General features: G+C 37.0%; 1 protein-coding gene across 1 annotated transcript in view; it reads right to left on the bottom strand.

Annotated features, from left to right (window-relative positions):
• Positions 1 to 456: 456 nt before the first annotated feature.
• Positions 457 to 17,499, bottom strand: part of YES1 (YES proto-oncogene 1, Src family tyrosine kinase) — a 49,566-nt gene continuing 32,523 nt past the window's right edge. The window contains exons 2-12 of the mRNA XM_058820765.1: positions 16,214 to 16,486; positions 11,912 to 12,011; positions 11,220 to 11,318; positions 8,118 to 8,221; positions 7,791 to 7,940; positions 7,421 to 7,576; positions 6,968 to 7,147; positions 4,680 to 4,756; positions 4,189 to 4,342; positions 3,528 to 3,659; positions 457 to 2,755 (exon numbers count right to left, since the gene is read on the bottom strand). Coding sequence (XP_058676748.1) covers positions 2,547 to 2,755; positions 3,528 to 3,659; positions 4,189 to 4,342; positions 4,680 to 4,756; positions 6,968 to 7,147; positions 7,421 to 7,576; positions 7,791 to 7,940; positions 8,118 to 8,221; positions 11,220 to 11,318; positions 11,912 to 12,011; positions 16,214 to 16,478 — 1,626 coding nt within the window. The 5' untranslated portion in view covers positions 16,479 to 16,486 and the 3' untranslated portion in view covers positions 457 to 2,546. The remainder of the gene's footprint in view (positions 2,756 to 3,527; positions 3,660 to 4,188; positions 4,343 to 4,679; positions 4,757 to 6,967; positions 7,148 to 7,420; positions 7,577 to 7,790; positions 7,941 to 8,117; positions 8,222 to 11,219; positions 11,319 to 11,911; positions 12,012 to 16,213; positions 16,487 to 17,499) is intronic.

Below are 17,499 nucleotides of genomic sequence, written 5' to 3'. Positions count from 1 at the left end.
ATGAGGTTGAGATAAAACATTGGCTGTCACAAGAACAAACATATAAAATTCCCTGAAAAATTAGACAGAAGTGAACAGTGGCTGTTAATCCCAGAGAAAGCAAGAGGGAGGATATGTGCTTGCCTTACAGCATGACAGTGACTGCCAGCTGAGAGTTGATGTTGGACTTGCTCTCACGAGAATCCCAAGTCTGTCTGTCCACCAGAAGGGTTTGTTTTATGCCCAGGCAGAATTGTTCTAACCCATTCCTGCCAAGGACCTGTGAACTGGTCTAGAAAATGTCTGTTTTAACAGCAATAATGCACAATGAACTCAAAATCCTGCACGGAAGTACAATTTACATAGGATAAAAAGAACCTCATGAATGTTTTATTCCCGTCCTTCTCCCCTCAATTTGAAGGCTACTCTGCTTTTGTCCCCCTCCCACCTTCTCCCCCCCCACCTCAAATAAGCAGATGCAATCAAGGTGAAATTTATTTTGAACCAATTCTGCAAAACAGTTCAACAATGCCATACTTTATAAAAATACTTAGTTACATAATTAAACTTATTACTATTTATATAAAAAGTGTGAATGTGAATTTTAAACTCTGTTAGGGTAAGAACCACATCAAGGTCTTCAGGTGAAACAAATATATTTTCATAAACATACAAACTCTTTTGGAGAAGTTTTATAATACACAACCATTTACAATGAACACGTTCATTAAGTTAGTGTTTTATTCCTTTACTATACAAGTGTTATTACAATGAACTGTTCCATTCAGTAATTAAAAATCCATACAATGCCAGTGTCATTGTTGGCATTTTTTGTTATGACTATTAATACATAAACTCATATGATTGTGTTATTATTTTAAAATATTTAGAAAAATTAAAATTTCATCATCTTTTTTGGGTTTTTTGTGTGTGTTTTTTGTTTTGTTTTTGTTTTTCTTACAGAAAGCCCTTTTAAAATTTGATAACCACAGATGTACAGTTGATGAGCAATGATGAGAGAAAATGAAAAATGATGGCACTGTTCCTACACAGATCTGTTTGGTAGTTGGATTCAATGTAGTGTAAACCCATGAATGTTAAGTTTAGTACCAGAACTATATTACCAGCTCTTCTGAATTCATTTGTTGGACAGCTTTACAATGATAATATGAATTCCAGGCCAGTAACTAAGTAAGAGTGTTTAAAAATTAAAGTACATAAGCTTGATCAGAAATTCAAGAACCTCATGCAAATTGTTGAGTAAAAGACATGACGTTATTGCTTGATATGTCAGTAGCCAAAGAAAATAAATCTAGATGTAGTGTCAGCTGGGCTGAACACCAGCAGATTTCATTACTTGGACAATATTAAATATATTTTATCCCTTTACTTTTTAAACTTTCACATTTTCTTTCGCTTATTTTTAGTTAAATAATTCTGTAGGAAGGGCAGAAGTGGGAAGAGCAATGGTGTGTGTGTCTTAATAGCCAAGAAAAGCAAAAGTGCAATCAAATCCCTGAACTAGTGACAGATAGCACTTGTGGCACCCACCCTTGATAACACTTGCAAGCCACATACAACAGTACCAAACCTGTCTCTGAAAAAGGACTAAAAGGTGGCCATTTACCAGCTTCAGTCTTGCTTTCCTGGTGAACTTTGTAACTTTGTTCAAGTAGTCTTCCCATACAAAAGCTCGCTGTTCCACTGGAGCTTAAAAGCTTAAAGGCTTTCCCCCCGTGATTGTATTACATAGCTTCAAGTTCAAATATCATCATACTTTATCAACACAATTTTATAAAATATTACCTCATTTTCTAGTTACCTTCATTATTCTTAATTAGCTATGCAGAAAGAAAAAAGGAAAAATCTCTCATGCTACTTTCCAGTTATATTAACACAAGTATTAACACAGTGCCTTATGCTCTCTAATCTCACTATTGAGGTCTACCGTTTAGATCAGGTTTCTCATTCACTGTTCCAATTTCTCTTTTTACCTGCCTACTCTAATTAAGTCCATGAAAGTGGAAGCTTAAAGATTGAGACTATGAATCAAATACAGTGAATCAAATCTTTTGTTTTGCGGGGGTGGGGGCACACACATGTAGTTTTAAACACAGGGAGTTCTACTGAACTGGAATAGAATTGCTTGGTCCCAACAAAGTTCTTCTGCTTTAAAAAGGCCTTACCCCAAGATCACAAATTCCAGACAATTCCCTCAATAGTACAATGATTAGCAAATACTGGGAGAATAAAGGATTTGAAACATTGGTTTTTCTGCTATTGTTCACACCAACACTCATTTTTTCTGCCCCACATTTTCAGTAAGCTTCCTTTGGACCCTGAAAATAAGTTGGGAAAGAGGAAAAAATAAAAAAAATGTCATTGGTAAATCAGAGTATAACACTTTAAAAGTGGTTTTGTGCAACTGCATTATGAAATTCCAGTTTGCCATTAAGAGCATGCAAAGTAGCGAAGATTTTCTTTCCTGTGATTCCTTAGAGACTTCAGGAATTCTTTGCAAGTCTTTTACATTTGGCAGATTTGTGCATGTTATACAGACTGTTGGCTTATAAATTGTCTCCAGGCTGGTACTGTGGTTCTGTAGCAGTAAAGTAGTCCTCCAAGAAAGACTGTATATACTCAAATGTTGGTCTCTCATCAGGGTCCTTCTTCCAACACAGTTTCATTAACTCATGAAGAGACTCTGGGCAGCCTTGAGGACAAGGCATCCTATACCCACGTTCCACTTGTTCCAGAACTTCTCGGTTCACCATTCCTAAAAGGAAGGCATATTAGCTCTGAATGACATTATGCAAAGAACAGTTTCCCAAAGTTTTTCAAGAACCTCTGCAGCTGCAATGCATGTGGTTCTACCAGAGCAGAACCTTTAATGAACACACTTTCTAGGGAATGAAATTTTCACATTTTGCATTAAATATATTTTCTGAAAATTACTTCAGTACACTGGTAATTTCTCAACACATAGTCCTTTTCCCTTTCTCCCTTTCCCATTGCCTTGGACCTGTCCTTTCATAGAGGAGACTCAAGTCCAAATAGCTTTTCCCTGCCTTAGGTTCTGCTCAAGGACAACTTAATCTGAAATCAGGCCAAGAAAAAGGCTTTATATATCCCTAACAGAACTGCCTTACACATTCCAGATCCAGCAAAATATCTGCTGAAAAATGTTTAGTTTCAAAAACTGGTTTAGCAGGTTCAGTGTAGTGGTGCTCTCTGTAGCCTGGGAAAATGTCAAAAGTAGGAACATCAGGAACAGACAGAGAGAAAACATAAGGATACCCACTAATCTGAAATAAACTGTCAGTCACATTTAGAAGTGCTATTATCTTAAACCATTTTAAAATATGCAAGATTTAACCTGAACATAAACCAAAGTATCTTTGTGAACAAAGGAACCAGTAAAGTGTGACTAAGTTTTCGTCTCTGCTTGTCAACTGTGGGCTCTGAATGAAGAGAAAAAGTACAAAAGGTAACTTCAGAGGCAAAGAATACAACAAAGAAAAGAAAAATCTATTAAATCTTCCTGTTACCTGGATATGGCACTCTCCCCTTAGTTACCAGCTCTGTCAGTAAAATTCCAAATGACCACACATCCGACTTGATTGTAAACCGACCATACAATGCTGCTTCTGGAGCGGTCCATTTAATTGGAAATTTAGCTCCTACAAACATTGGAAAGACAGATGCTCAATTTTCTCTTGCTAATCCACAACTTCAAAATATTTTGAAAAGAATAATGCACTAAAAATATTTTTATACTTTACTTTATGATAAAATTCAAGGTGGAATAGTATTTTAATGTTTCTCAAACTAGGACAGCAATTATTGGCTACATATCTGGAAGCACTGAAGACATTTGAGAGTCTTACTTAAATATGTTTCAAAAAGTGAAACTGATGAGCAACTTCTCTGCAATCTCATCTCTCTTCAAGCTGTAGCATGTTTGATCCCCCAAAAATAATTAAAAGTGCTTTTTGAAAACACAAACCAACTGCCACATAGGTTGGAACAAAGGAAGTTTACTAGGATTACACTTAGGCAAGGGGGTCACCTAAACAGAGCTGTGAAAGCACACTTCTATGCATGATCTTTATCCATGAACATAAAACACAAAGGCATGTTCTGCTAAATGTAATAGTTCTAAGCAATTGAAAGGCAACCAGTCTTATTAAATAAATTAACTGGCCTTACCTTGTCTTGCAGTATACTCATTGTCCTCTATTAACCTTGCTAAACCAAAATCTGCTATTTTACACACAAGATTGTCTCCTACAAGAATGTTAGCTGCCCGCAGGTCCCTGTGGATGTAGTTCATTCTTTCAATGTAAGCCATGCCATCTGCAATCTTAAAAAGAAAAGTGTTATAAAAGGTTATTTTTCATGGCTATATACATTTCTCCCAAGCATTAAGCTGCACCCCCTTATTTTAGCTCAATTCCCATTGTATAAGTATAGGAATTACATTATAGCAACCAAAAGCTTGGCACTGATTAGTGTGTCTGGCTGTGCAGTATCTGCTAATTGCAAACCAGACTGTTTCCTTTCTGACAAATTACAAACCCACAATAGAAGGTGTAAGAGAGCAGCACACAACAGCCAGAGCATTTGATATTTATGTTTAGTTGCTATGTGATGCCTCTTCTCTAGACACAAAATACAAGTTTACTAAGTTTTTTTGGTACCTGAGCAGCCATGTCAACCAGCTGTGGGAGTTTTAAGTATTTCCCTTCCCCTTCTTTAAGGAAGTCTAGTAAGCTGCCTGCAAAACAACACATTTTCAGGAAAAAAAAAAAAGAGGAAAAAACAAAAACATTAACTTGACCTGAAAACACAAATGAGATTTTCTTCTTAGACATTATGATTGACACATTTATCTCATGAAATCTGTATCTGAAAATCCATCATTTACTAGAATATGTGACCCAATGATCATGTCCATAGTTACCTCTGCACTGGTAACTAGTTAGTGCAAATCTATCCAAGTGGTTTGGAATCCACTTCAATAATGCAAATAACTAAATAATAACAAAACAGACTGCTGTTTCTGGCAATACAATGGAATTTTTCCGGTGTTGTTGGTATCAGGGCTCCTCCTAGCTGGACTTTCTTCTGCTGAGAGATTTATAATTGCAAAACAAAAAAACTCTATCCCTTACTTGCATTTTTCTGCCAGCCCCAATCATATACTAGAGAAATTATTCTGAAATTGTTGCTTTTTATTCTTACAGGGAAAACTATCTTCCATTCTTCACAATACCTTATTTTCTCCCATTTATATAATGCAATTGTACCCAGAACATTACATGAGCAGTATCTGAAACCAGTTCCAAGGAGTAGTGCTTCTGTTAACACTCCAACCTCTACTTGTGCAGTAAAGCTTTGTCTCTACAGAACAGTTTTCCCTACAGGTGGCATTATGTCACACGAGGTAAGAAATAGGATCTCTTTCCTAAGAAAGTGGTAAGACTGGTAACTAATCACTCTTGTCACTGTCCAAATTACAGTAACAAAATTACAAGTGTGGCCAAGGTGGGGAAAGAAATTACTTGACTGCATATCCTGAAGTGGATTCAGAGCTGTTCATAGCAGTGACTCTGAATTAGATTTCTTCAAAATAACTTTAGTGACTTGCTGTATTTTTGCACAGTGAAAGTAAAAAATGTGTCAGGTCAGACTCACACTGCTGCTGCTGTTTGCTCTGTGTGTTTGCACAGACTTTTTCTGACCTTGGTTCATGAGATCAAAGGACTGAGGAGGAGCAAAGATTTCACACTGATCTCTAGTAACCTGTCCACACTGCAAAAAACAGTTGGATACTTTTCAGTTTGTACCTGCTTCTCTTCCTTGTGAAAGGGGAAATAAAAATAAATTGTTCTAGTAGCTTAGAACAAGGAAATTCTGTGGGTTTTGTAAAATTTGAGAATTTTGTCAAAGGAAAGCTATAAAGAGAAGCTTCCAACAACATTTTGAATCCATAATTTAGACAAATTACAATAGTTCTGCTTTAAGGTAATCAAGTTCTGGTAGTAAACTTTGCTATTCTTTAGGCAGTTATAAATATTTTTTTCCTTACCGCCTTGCTGAAATCTGATTTCTGAACAATGAAAACTGACTTTGCATAGCTGGTATTATTTAGGAACAAAAATGCAGAAGGAAGTTTTTACATTTTCTGTTCATTTTTACCTTTTTGATCTTATACAACCCTTTAAAAACCCATCTAAACAGGAAAAAGTAAACCCATACATTTGTAGTGCACTACTGAACACAACTAGCCACTCCCTTGCTTCTGCAGCTTATGAGGATAGCAAAATTACTCTCTGAGTTGAACAGAAGTCTCCATTTTATACAAAATGGAATAATTGACTTGGAAATCTGCTGCTTCTGAACAGTCATATGCTTATGATGTTTATTTCTATATTCTGCCTAAATCTCTAAATCTCTGTTTCAGCAGCAGGGGGAGGGGGAAATGACACAGAGCAAAGGAAGAAGGATCAAAGACTGAAAACAAGGGGATAAAGGAGACAGTGTGGGAAAAAAAAAACACTCAACCTTTTTAAAATTTACTATTACACTGCTGGGAAAGAAACACTAAAAAAACCAAAGCACAACATGTTTTGTTGTTAGCATGACCTGTCTACAGGCAGGCATAATCTCACAATAATACTCCCAGCTATGCTGTTCCATTTAAATGTGATGGACAGTACACACTAAAAATGAGGAGGAAAAACCCCCCAGTCTTGTACTTGGAAGATTAGAAAGGGTGACACAGATGTGCAAAAGAATCATGCCTCTGCCCATAATCTAAATCAGGACTGCTCCAAGTAGGTCAAGCGTTGCTCATTTTAATTTAATCGAAATTAACACTTATACTCCATTTCGCTTATACCTAACATTAATTAAACATTTGATTTGTTGCTGAGGTCTTAAATAACCTTTCAAAGGTAGTATTTGTAACTATTGTGTCCCACACCTTTTGTCATGAATTCAGTGACGATGTAGATTGGTTCCTCAGAAACGACCGCGTACAGCGGAACAAGCTTGTCGTGTCGTAGCTTCTTCATGATCTGAGCCTCCTGCAGGAAAGCTTCTGGCATCATTGTACCAGGCTTTAGTGTCTTGATTGCTACTTTTGTGGTTCCATTCCATGTTCCTAGAGAAAGAGATCAGGTTTTATTCCCCATTGTAATACTGAAGAGATTTTCTGCTGAAATTTTTTTTGGCTTCTGTTTTCTTAGCTTAGATATAATCATAAACTAGAACTATATTGAATATTAACTTTACCATTACATGCATGATCGTAACTGGTATTTTTTCCCTTCATTTCTCTATGATATTATATTTTCAGATCCCAATACCGGATTTACTTAAAATACTATTAGAACATTCACAGGAACAACTGAAATGTGTCACATTAAGCTCTTACCCATCCACACTTCACCAAAACATCCTTGGCCCAACTTAACTTCCAGCCTCAAAGATTCTCTAGGAATTTCCCAAGCATCTTTTGCTAGTCCCTGTGTCTGTGGTTTCACAGTGGGACACACGGTTGTTAGCTTATGACACAGCCCATCTGCATGTTCTGGAAAACAGAAAAAATAGACAACAGCTTCACAGTTAAGCAAGGGTAAGACTGTAACAAAAGTAACATCTTACTGTTGATAAAAAACAATTAGTCCATTTCCTTTCTGTTGAAATCAGAAAGAAATCTTATAGTTGTGAATTTTAAGAATAAGCAGTCCTTCTTCCTCACAGTAGGCACAGGGTAACATTGGGACACTGGAACTTGGGCTTACCTCTGTAGTGTTTCACCAACTTCTGTAGAGATTCAAATTGTGCTCTGGTTGTGATATAGTATCCACCATTGTCAAGTTTCCTGATTTTGTAGTGTTTTACATTATCACCTCTGACCTCATCCCAGTCACGTATAGAAAGGGAATAAGCACCTAGGAAAAAAAATCACATCTGGCTCTTCACCAAAATATAAAAAGGTATTTAATGTTATCTCCCCCAAATGTCATGGCACACATACATGATGTGCACATTCATGTGTATCATGGGCCAGGCAGAAAAATGTTCACCTTGGTGCTGGGGAGAGCGGGGATACAGAGACACATACATACCTTTAGTGGTTTCACTCTCTCTTACTAAGAAAATACCACGCTGGTTCCCAGGATTTAAAAGTAGCCTTTCTGCATCCTTCCTGCCCATCTTACCAAAATACCACCTAGAAAATTTAAAAGGAAATGTGTAAATAAAAGCTTCCTATGATTTGATACTCATATAAGCAAAAGATTTAGAAATCTCGAGCACTGACAGGACTACTAATATTCCCAAGCAGTTGCTGGGCTAGAAGTATCCCAAAGCAGATAGAGATCAACAAAAGCAATGACATCCATATAGACAAAAGATTAAGATGACCTATTTCTGTTATTTACAAAATACATGTAAAGAGGCCTGTATCTGCAGACACTATGGTTTTCTGCTGCTTTAACAACAGACATCAACTGTTCTTAACATTGAAAGGAACACCCTCCTCAGGCTAAGTTTTCAGGCCAGGATGAATCAGATGACACACTTTGGTAGCACATTCAAAACTGCAGCAACTGAAATACCTTCCTTAAAAAGTTTGAGTTTTATGTTAGAAAACAATATTTAATGCAAAGTGAGTGTGCATAAATATCACTGGATGGCAGGTTTATTCAGGTTGGAAGGACCCTTGGAGTTCTCTAGTGCAGCCTCCTGCTGCAGGCAGGGTCAGCAGTGACATCACACCTAGTTGCTCAGGATGTAGTCCACTTCGGGCTTGAAAACCCTGAAGGACAGATCACCAACCTGGGCAACCGGTACCTCTTCCTGGCTGTCCTCAGGATAAAAATGTTTCTTCTATTCAGCTGGAAACTCTCCTGTTTCAATTTCTGTTGCCTCCCATCTTTCTCTACCTCAGTAGAGAGAGCCCTTTTTTCTACTGATCATGTCGCAACAACCCTATGGTAGATCTCATTTATTTTTTTGTGAGTAACATTACAAATTGCTGAATTATTCTGATACCAAAAAGAACACAGATGTTTTAGAAGACTTGCATTTTTTCTTGCCTTCAGCTCTTTCACATAAGGAGTTTTTTGTTCTATACTCCCGCAGCGTGCCCATCCTGATTAACATCCTGCACACAGTGCTGTCCTGAGCCAGTGATAATTTTAAGGTCCATCTTCCCATAAGTCCTCAGACTTTGGATGTGTTTATATGTATTTCTAACTATATCTGTTTTTATTAAATGCCTCAGAAGTTACAAATAATGTAAAGTGTAAATTTCAAACATTTTTGTCTGTCACTATCTTATCGTCAAGCTAATTTGGCTTCATGAGTGACGGGAAAAGTAGTACTGGAAACTGCTGCAAAACAATGGCTTTGTGGGTGAAATATTTTCTGGGGAAAAAATGTAGATAAAGAGGGATCACTTTGTTGGCCATGAACAGAACGGCCTGTGCAATCACAGGGGAATTTGAAACTTATTCTTACATTTTGTTGTATGTGAAGTTTGAGTGTTGAAGGAGATGTGCAAAGTTAGAAATGGATATGACGGTATACACACTGGAGACAATTTGGATGTAACCTAAAATCTTACAGAAGCAAACTTGAACCTAGTTCGTAACTTCACATAAAAATGCCTCTTCCTCAGACTACAACAATTTACAAACTATATTGTAAAGTGCTGTTTTATTTCACTGCCTATAAAATAATAGCTGGGTTTAATTGCTTTCTTTTTTAGAGACAATTAAACATTTATATTATAGTGTCATTAAAAAAAAGCACACAATATGGATCCTGTCAAAAGCAGTTTCTGCTATAAATACCTCCAGGCTCAGAAAAGGCCACAGACAAACTCTTAGCAACTTGGGGCTCTGTATGACATTTGCACTTTTATCTCTAATTGCAGTCACTGCACAAAATCTACAAACTATATCAAAGCACAGGGCTAACAAACTCTAAAGCAAATGAGCGGTATTCCAAATGCTGTGGGGATATTTCATAAAATTAGCACTGGTTTTTAGAAATAAACAGTTTTTAGAAGGTTCCTCATTTATCACCCTTTACTCTCACCTCTAGTCATCACATAAACCTATGACAAATCCCACCACTTTGTTCTGGCCAGTGTTTAGGAGCTATGCTTTCTTTGTAAAAGGCTATCATTTCCATTTTACCACCACTGCTGTAGTTGTAATAGCCTAAGCTTTTACTGCATAGTTCTAAAAAAAAGAAATCTTTGACTTTTTTTCCCCCAAAAAAGAAACAAAAGTTAATAATTTTAAAACCAGATGAAACTCAAGAGTGTAAAATAACAGAGCATCTTTGATGCAATCATTTTTTACTAGCACAGAGCTAAGTGAGAGCAGCAGCAGCAGCAACATGCTAAAGTCTCAGCTTGAGATTTAGCAAACATCTTGAAAATCAGGCACTATTCCCAGACATGCAGTAACAAACAGAGAAGTGCACAGATCACATATCAGTGAATTGCTGATTGGCAGTATCACTGAAACAAGAGCTGTGCAGCTTTATATTTCTAGTACAACAAATACAATCCCTTGGAACAAGGATAACCTAAAACTCTACTCCAACCTACAGGATCCACAGTCATTTTATGTGATTGTCTAACCACTCCAGGATGTTAGTAAATAAATGTAGGAAGTACTGGTACACAAGCAAGTATAATTTTCCAAATTCATAGCAGTCCTTAGCATATCAAACAATTCTGTCACCAAAAAGTTATTACAGATTAATAGATTAACAATAATTTGCACACAAATGCTTTTTTAGAATGTAAGGTAAGGTAATATCAAGTATATAGCTGACCTTGACTCAGGGTTTGGCAAGCAAAAATAGGGATAAAAACCTAGAATTGATGGTGTGTGAACTCTTTAGCTAAAACCCAAAAATTTTTGCTTTATATGATACACAAGGCATGCCCTCCAATTTTTATCATTATTGAATTCTCCCATCCTTTCCCCTTTAGCCCTGCATGTAGCAAGCAGTCAGAAAACATCTGCGTGAGTGTCCGCCCCATGCTTACTAATAATTACACCTTTGACATAATCTAAGTAGCACTGCTATCCTTTCATTAACAGTATTCTCCTACTTTACCCTTACATGTTACATATAATGACTTTCAAAATCAGTATCACCACAGAGTAGGAAGTGTGTAAAATTGACAGGATACAGTGTCTTACTCTTCTGCTTGAATGGAGTCTGCAGGAGCTACATAATTGCTTGGGATGTAGCCTGTCTTTCCCGTAGCAATGGATCTTGCTTCCCACCAGTCTCCTTCCCTGCAATGAAACATCATTACTTCTTCCACATATAAACACAACACATAATCCCATAGCACATAGAAAGACAGGTAGATTTAGGTAACGTGTTATTTTAATTATGAGGGCATCTCAAATAGTTTGTGCTGCACCTACATACATCTTGTGTTGTGAGCAACACAAATGCCCCTTAGCGGAATTTAATATTTTAAAGATTTGGGGCTTTTCTTTTTAATGTAAAACCAGAATGCTTTATGGCAGAGATGTGTAAGTAAATTTCTGAGTTATCTAGTCTTCATTTGCCTCTCCAGATCAGAGAGTAACTCCAGGTGCAGAGCCTGGGATGGAGCAGTGCCTGTCCCCACCTTTGCTGCCCCAAAGGGGGTAGCTGTGCCTTGCTGCTACAGTTCTACACCTGCACCCAAACCCTGATCTCAACCTGAAAAGTTATGGTATTAGCAGTATTATATATTTTAACCCCATGCTTGTTGAATATTGAACGTATTTTAAAAAAAAATTATCCTTTGTTGAAATAGGATACGTGGATTTGCAAAAGAACTAAGGATCTAATTATTTCAAACAACCCAGTGAGGTCTGTGAATGAGAACACTTACGTGTTATTTATTATCTGGAACCGTTCACCTTTCTTAAATGAAAGGTCATCTGTAGTTCTAGCTTCATAATCATATAAGGCCACAAATACAGTAACACCACCTTAGGAAAAAGAAAAAAAATCCTGTATAATATAGCAGTAATGTTGCAACACTTGATTTAAGGACTTGTCCATGAAACAATAAATCAGTTTTGATTTGGAAGCAACTGAACACTCTGGGTTGCATCTCATTCTGGAAGACAGATCAATAACCTGCTAACTTCTTAGGAGAGAGCTATGCCTATAAACAGACATTCTGAAAATATGCTTCCACACCACAAAAGGCCACTAGACACATCACTGGAACCACATTAATAATTACAGCACTTATATACAGAAACCTGCATGACGCATCATCAGTAAAAAACCCAAACCCTTGGCTTCTTTATTAAGCTTTCTTCTTGTTGAGAAATGCAATTCTGGAAGAACCTACACCACCACAATAGTGAGCCATCAGCCACGAATTTTCACAGAGGTGAAAATTCCTGCTGCACTTAGCTATAAATAACTGATGCATTCCCAACTTTTTGACGTTACACATCAAGACCTACCCAAGGAACTGAACCAGAAATTAAAGTATTCTTTTGGGGACAAAGACATTCCTCTGCTTTAGCACTGATGATTTTTTTGATGCCACCAAGTCTCTTCATTTGTGAAGCAGACCCTTGCTGAGGATGATCCATCAGTGCATTACTCCAGAGAACAAGGACCAAGACAGGTCACATGAGGAACAGCTGCACTCCACCAACCCTAAGGAATCTGCTTTCTCATCCCACTACTGGTATAGTGCAGCCTGTTGAACATGTCCCCTAAATAAGACAGATGTAAGAGAGGTGGATGGTAGGAAGGCTTCTACACTTAGCAACAGAAAACATTTTTCTATACTTCAAAGACTTAATCTATAAAACTGGGAAGACAGCAAAGAGGAAGAGGGAAAGGAGGAAAGGCTGTTTGAGATGTACAAGCTACTAGCAAAAATAAAGAACCATGTACCATAACCATGAGAAAGTTAAAATACAAAACTGCAAATAGACAATTCAGAAAGACTTTTTAAGCCCTAGAAATGCTATTTCTTAGTCTAATTAACATTTAGGAAGCCTAATGATTGTCCAACCAGTAACATATTTTTAAACATATAATACTACATCTCTAATGTGCACATGCACATATCAGGATATACATGAAAGCCCACCAAGAGAAACATGTTGCTTCTAATTTAGGTCTTAAAATTAGCATGATCATGATCAGAAAGGAAGAATACATAATGCAATGGGAAGTGTCTATATGCAATATTCTTTTGCAATGTGTACTTTCTGACATAAGAGCGCCTAATCACATAAAATAGTTTGATTTGGAGTCTTCCTGTGGTTACAGTCTCTCAGCAGGCCTCAGCTGGAAATGAATTTACAGTTCCGCTAGGAAAAACAGAACAAAATCCCCACAGGAGGTTAGAGTAATTGAGGGTTTTTTTTAAAGTGTGATTTATGAACTCAAAATGAATGAAAACATTCCTTAGAAGTTAGCAGCTCCTAATTTACGTTAAAAATCAAAACAATTATACCAATTTTTCTCTATATTACTACATTATTTTGATGACACAAACTGATAGGTGGAGCAAGAAAATTGTCAGGATACAAACAGTATTCACACAAACAGAAAGCAAGAGTTATGGAAATAAGCCATCCCCAGAAAGTTTTCTTCAGAAGATGAACACAATCAATACCCTCAAGTCACAGTATCGCAAGAGTTTTTAACTGCATATAAAGAAACTTGAAAAACTTCAGCTACCATAAAACCTCTTTTTATTCTCAGTCACAAATGTTATTTCTTCATAGCAAAGAATAAAAAAATAATTGAAGACAACATCATCAGCACAGACTGATTTAAACAAAGATACTGTCAAATGATATTTCAAATCTCTTGCAGCTGTTTTCTTTGTGAACCACTGTGAGGTGATCTAGTTTAGTTGCTCAAACTATCTGTAGCCACAAGACTTCCCTTAAAGATTTTCCTTTTATTAGGTCAGTATGCCATCCTCTAATCTATGACTGGTTTTGGAGAGAAGACTTTACCTTCTTGTTCAGCAAGGGGATTACAGAGCACTAGCACAGCTTCATGGAAGACAGGAACAGTAATCCATTTTTCTATTTTGATTTTCAGCAATATTCTATGAATTCAGAGTATCTGAAGACAGACAGTGTGTAATACAGGAGCAGTGTGACTAACTTAGATTTATTCTTCTTTTCTGCTCTAGAGGAATAAAAGATGGCTCAACTTTTCAGCCTCACTACAGGCCATGATGACAACCATATCATCCTCTTGTCACTCATCACTGATCAACTGGATAAGTATGACTGACATTTACATCCTGTTTGACAAGCCCATCTATTCTCCTCTCTTGTGAAACAAAGGGTGACAGAATGTGATCCAGTGTTTTATTGGTCACAAATACAAAAAGCTTACAGCAGATGAAGGCTATCTCATTTGCTCACAAAACCACCCAATTTTGATTGATTTGAAAGGCAGTACTGAATATACCAAATAACTGTTAGTGCAATTCTGTTTATGAATGTATGCATTTATGTATGTATATTTTTTGTGGATGGGCTGGTTTTACAGAACAAGGAGGAATAATTTCATATGCAGTATCATTTTGCCTAATTGCAAAACAATGGAAGCGTTCACACAAATCAGCCTGCCTGCTGATAACTGATTTCACACTGATGAGATATCAGACTCTCTTTTCATGAGAAATCTCTCTTGTTGATTCTGGTTCAAGATACAACATGCTTAACAACCAGCAGGAACAGGAACAGTCAAGAGAACATCCCTTCTGGTATATGCAGCAAAGGATTTGTGGTACCCAGTGGGGGGCTACATCCCTGATGTCTGGTTATGCCCAGGAGTGCCTGCATGCACTGCTGGAAATTCCTACATCACCAAAGAACCAGATCTAGTAAGAAGAAATATTCCAAGGTTCTTGGGGGAAATGAAATACAATAAACTTTCCTCAGCAGAGCTAATGAAAATAAATAAATGCTGCCCTTATTTAATTTCTGCATATGTTCAGCCAAAAGAGGGATTCACAGTTGACTCATAAACGATACAGGCTAGATGTTCATTTTAATTATTTGGTTTTTAATGTACTCTCAAGAAAAGGACCATGAGGTGATCATTACCTGACAATTCATACTTGGTTTCCTGAATTGCTTAATGCCAAGGTCAGAATGTGTTTTCATGGATCTCAGATTTCTTGTGTTTTTAAAAGACTTTAAATGCCACTAGAACAATGCAAACAGTTCAGCACTGTAATTGTGCCAGCATTAGAGGTTTGTGGGAAAATTCGAAATAGACTATTAAGGAATTATTTCTGTTTTCTGAAGAGACACTGTTTTCTGAAGTGTCTCTACAGAGCTTCTAGAATAAATCAGTCTGCCTTTTTAGTGTCTCTCAAAAAAAAAAAAAAAAGCACAGCTTCCTCTCAAAAATATCCAACAAAACGATGAAATTAGTTACATGGACAGAATCAGTATTTTTGTAAATTTTAAGATTTTAATATTAAGTGGCTTTATAACATCAAATATGCATATTGCTTTAAAATGCTGTATGTGCTGTACCTCAGCCAAAAAGCTGTCTGTGTACTGCAAATTCTATCTATACATTTTCCATTCTGGTTTTCATATGACCACCAAAAATGGGAATTCCACTCTTTCATTTCACACACATTGTTCCCACAGTAAATATAATATAGAATAATAGAATATAATTTGCATTATAATAGAATATAATGCAAATCCAGTTTAGCTTTATAAATTCATTTAATGTTGTATTAATGTAACTTAAAAGTAATCAGACTTAAAACCAGTTTAAAAAACCAATTTCCTGAATCTGAAGTGTTTTTCATTTGTACATCTCTCCAAGTTTAAAGCCATTATCCCATACACATCCTTTCAACAGCTTACAACTTCCAATGTAAATTTATCAACTATTCCTATTATTGTCTTTAGTAACTCTTAAATTTCTCTGTTTTGTGATCTTAACTGTCTCCACAAAAATAAAAGCCATAACACCCAACTTTCATGCCCCAGTCACTAGTGAATACAGGCTGAATTTTTACATGAGCAGTAAAGATACTGAAAATCAGGAATCTCTAAAAGGTAATTTATTTTAAATTTGCAATTTATTTCTGTGTGGCAAGGTGTCACAGTATTTTTTTGTGCATATAATACTAAATAATAATAGAATCATTTTATGTAACACTCACCTGTTAAAGTACTAGGATATGTACTTGGCACAGCTGAAAATGAAGATGATGCTCCTCCAAAAGGTGTCATTCCTGAAGGCCCTCCAAAAGGAGTCATGGAATGACTATTAAAATTAACTGCTGATCCCTTTATTGACGGTGACTGTGTTGCTTGGCTGGAATCTGATCCATAATGACTGACATGGGAAATAACAGGTTCTGGAGCATTTTCAGTTCTGTATTTCATGGCTGGGCCTTTACCTTCTTTGCTTTTAATGCACCCCATCGTTGCTTCTGTGAGGATGAAAGGGAAAAAAAGAAAAGGAGTTCACCTTCATGTGGTCTTAGGATAGCTAACACAGGATATTCCCGAAAAGTTATTCCAAATGTGAATTGATTACTTTTGAACCCCACGCAGAGTGTAAACTCTGATGAAAAAGTGTTCTGCAATAAAACCTAAACTATTACCAGGGAAGCCTTAATTATTTTCCCCTACAACTTCACATAATAACAGCACATTTGGATTATTCTTCATCCTGGTTACTTGACAGACTGTAAATAGTAACAAAGAAAAAAGGGAGAATCAGGCAACAGATGAGGAAAAGACACTGGAGTCTTCTACAGCAGGGTGGAGGGGGAAACAGATGTGACAAATCCAGACTCAATTATAGGAAGCAAATCCAAGCAATTTTACAAAGAAAATGCATGGGGCATTCCTGCTTTCTTTTTTAAGCATCTGCCAATGAAGTCTTGACCAACTGCTGACATCTTTATAGACATAGAGAAGTTTTCATCCATTGCCAGCCCCCCAAATACATCTCACAAACAAACCTCAGATATTCACAGCCAGAAGACAGGGTTAAGCTCTAGAGTAACTAAAATTGCAAAAACCCCAAAAGTAATTACAATATCCTAAGGGACTTAGAACCAGAACTGTGCCTGGCCAGGTGACAATTGATGGCCCAGGAGTGCCAGCAGCTCCCACTACAGGCAGACAGTGCCTGAGCTCTTCACCGTGGGGGCACCTATTACCTGCTGCTGAAGGGAATCAGAGAGGAGACCTGTCACCAGCAATTAACACCGACTGAGCCTTAAGAAGTCACCACCTGCCATTTATCAGGTGGTGTGACAACTGGTAGCAGGCATTTTCTGGCTTACCCACTTAGGAAACAAATCAGGAAGAAAACAGCAGTGTCTATTACATGCAGCACTAGTCTGGCATTAAAACCCCTGTGTTATTTGCAGGAGGGGGTTTAAAAATCTACTTTAACTACAAAAGTAAAACCTCTACAGACACAGGAAATCAA

The sequence above is a fragment of the Ammospiza caudacuta genome, chromosome 1, assembly GCF_027887145.1.
Source record: "Ammospiza caudacuta isolate bAmmCau1 chromosome 1, bAmmCau1.pri, whole genome shotgun sequence".
Lineage (NCBI taxonomy): Eukaryota > Metazoa > Chordata > Aves > Passeriformes > Passerellidae > Ammospiza > Ammospiza caudacuta.
Note: the sequence above shows the minus strand (reverse complement) of the source record. Positions and strands in the feature narration are given on the sequence as shown.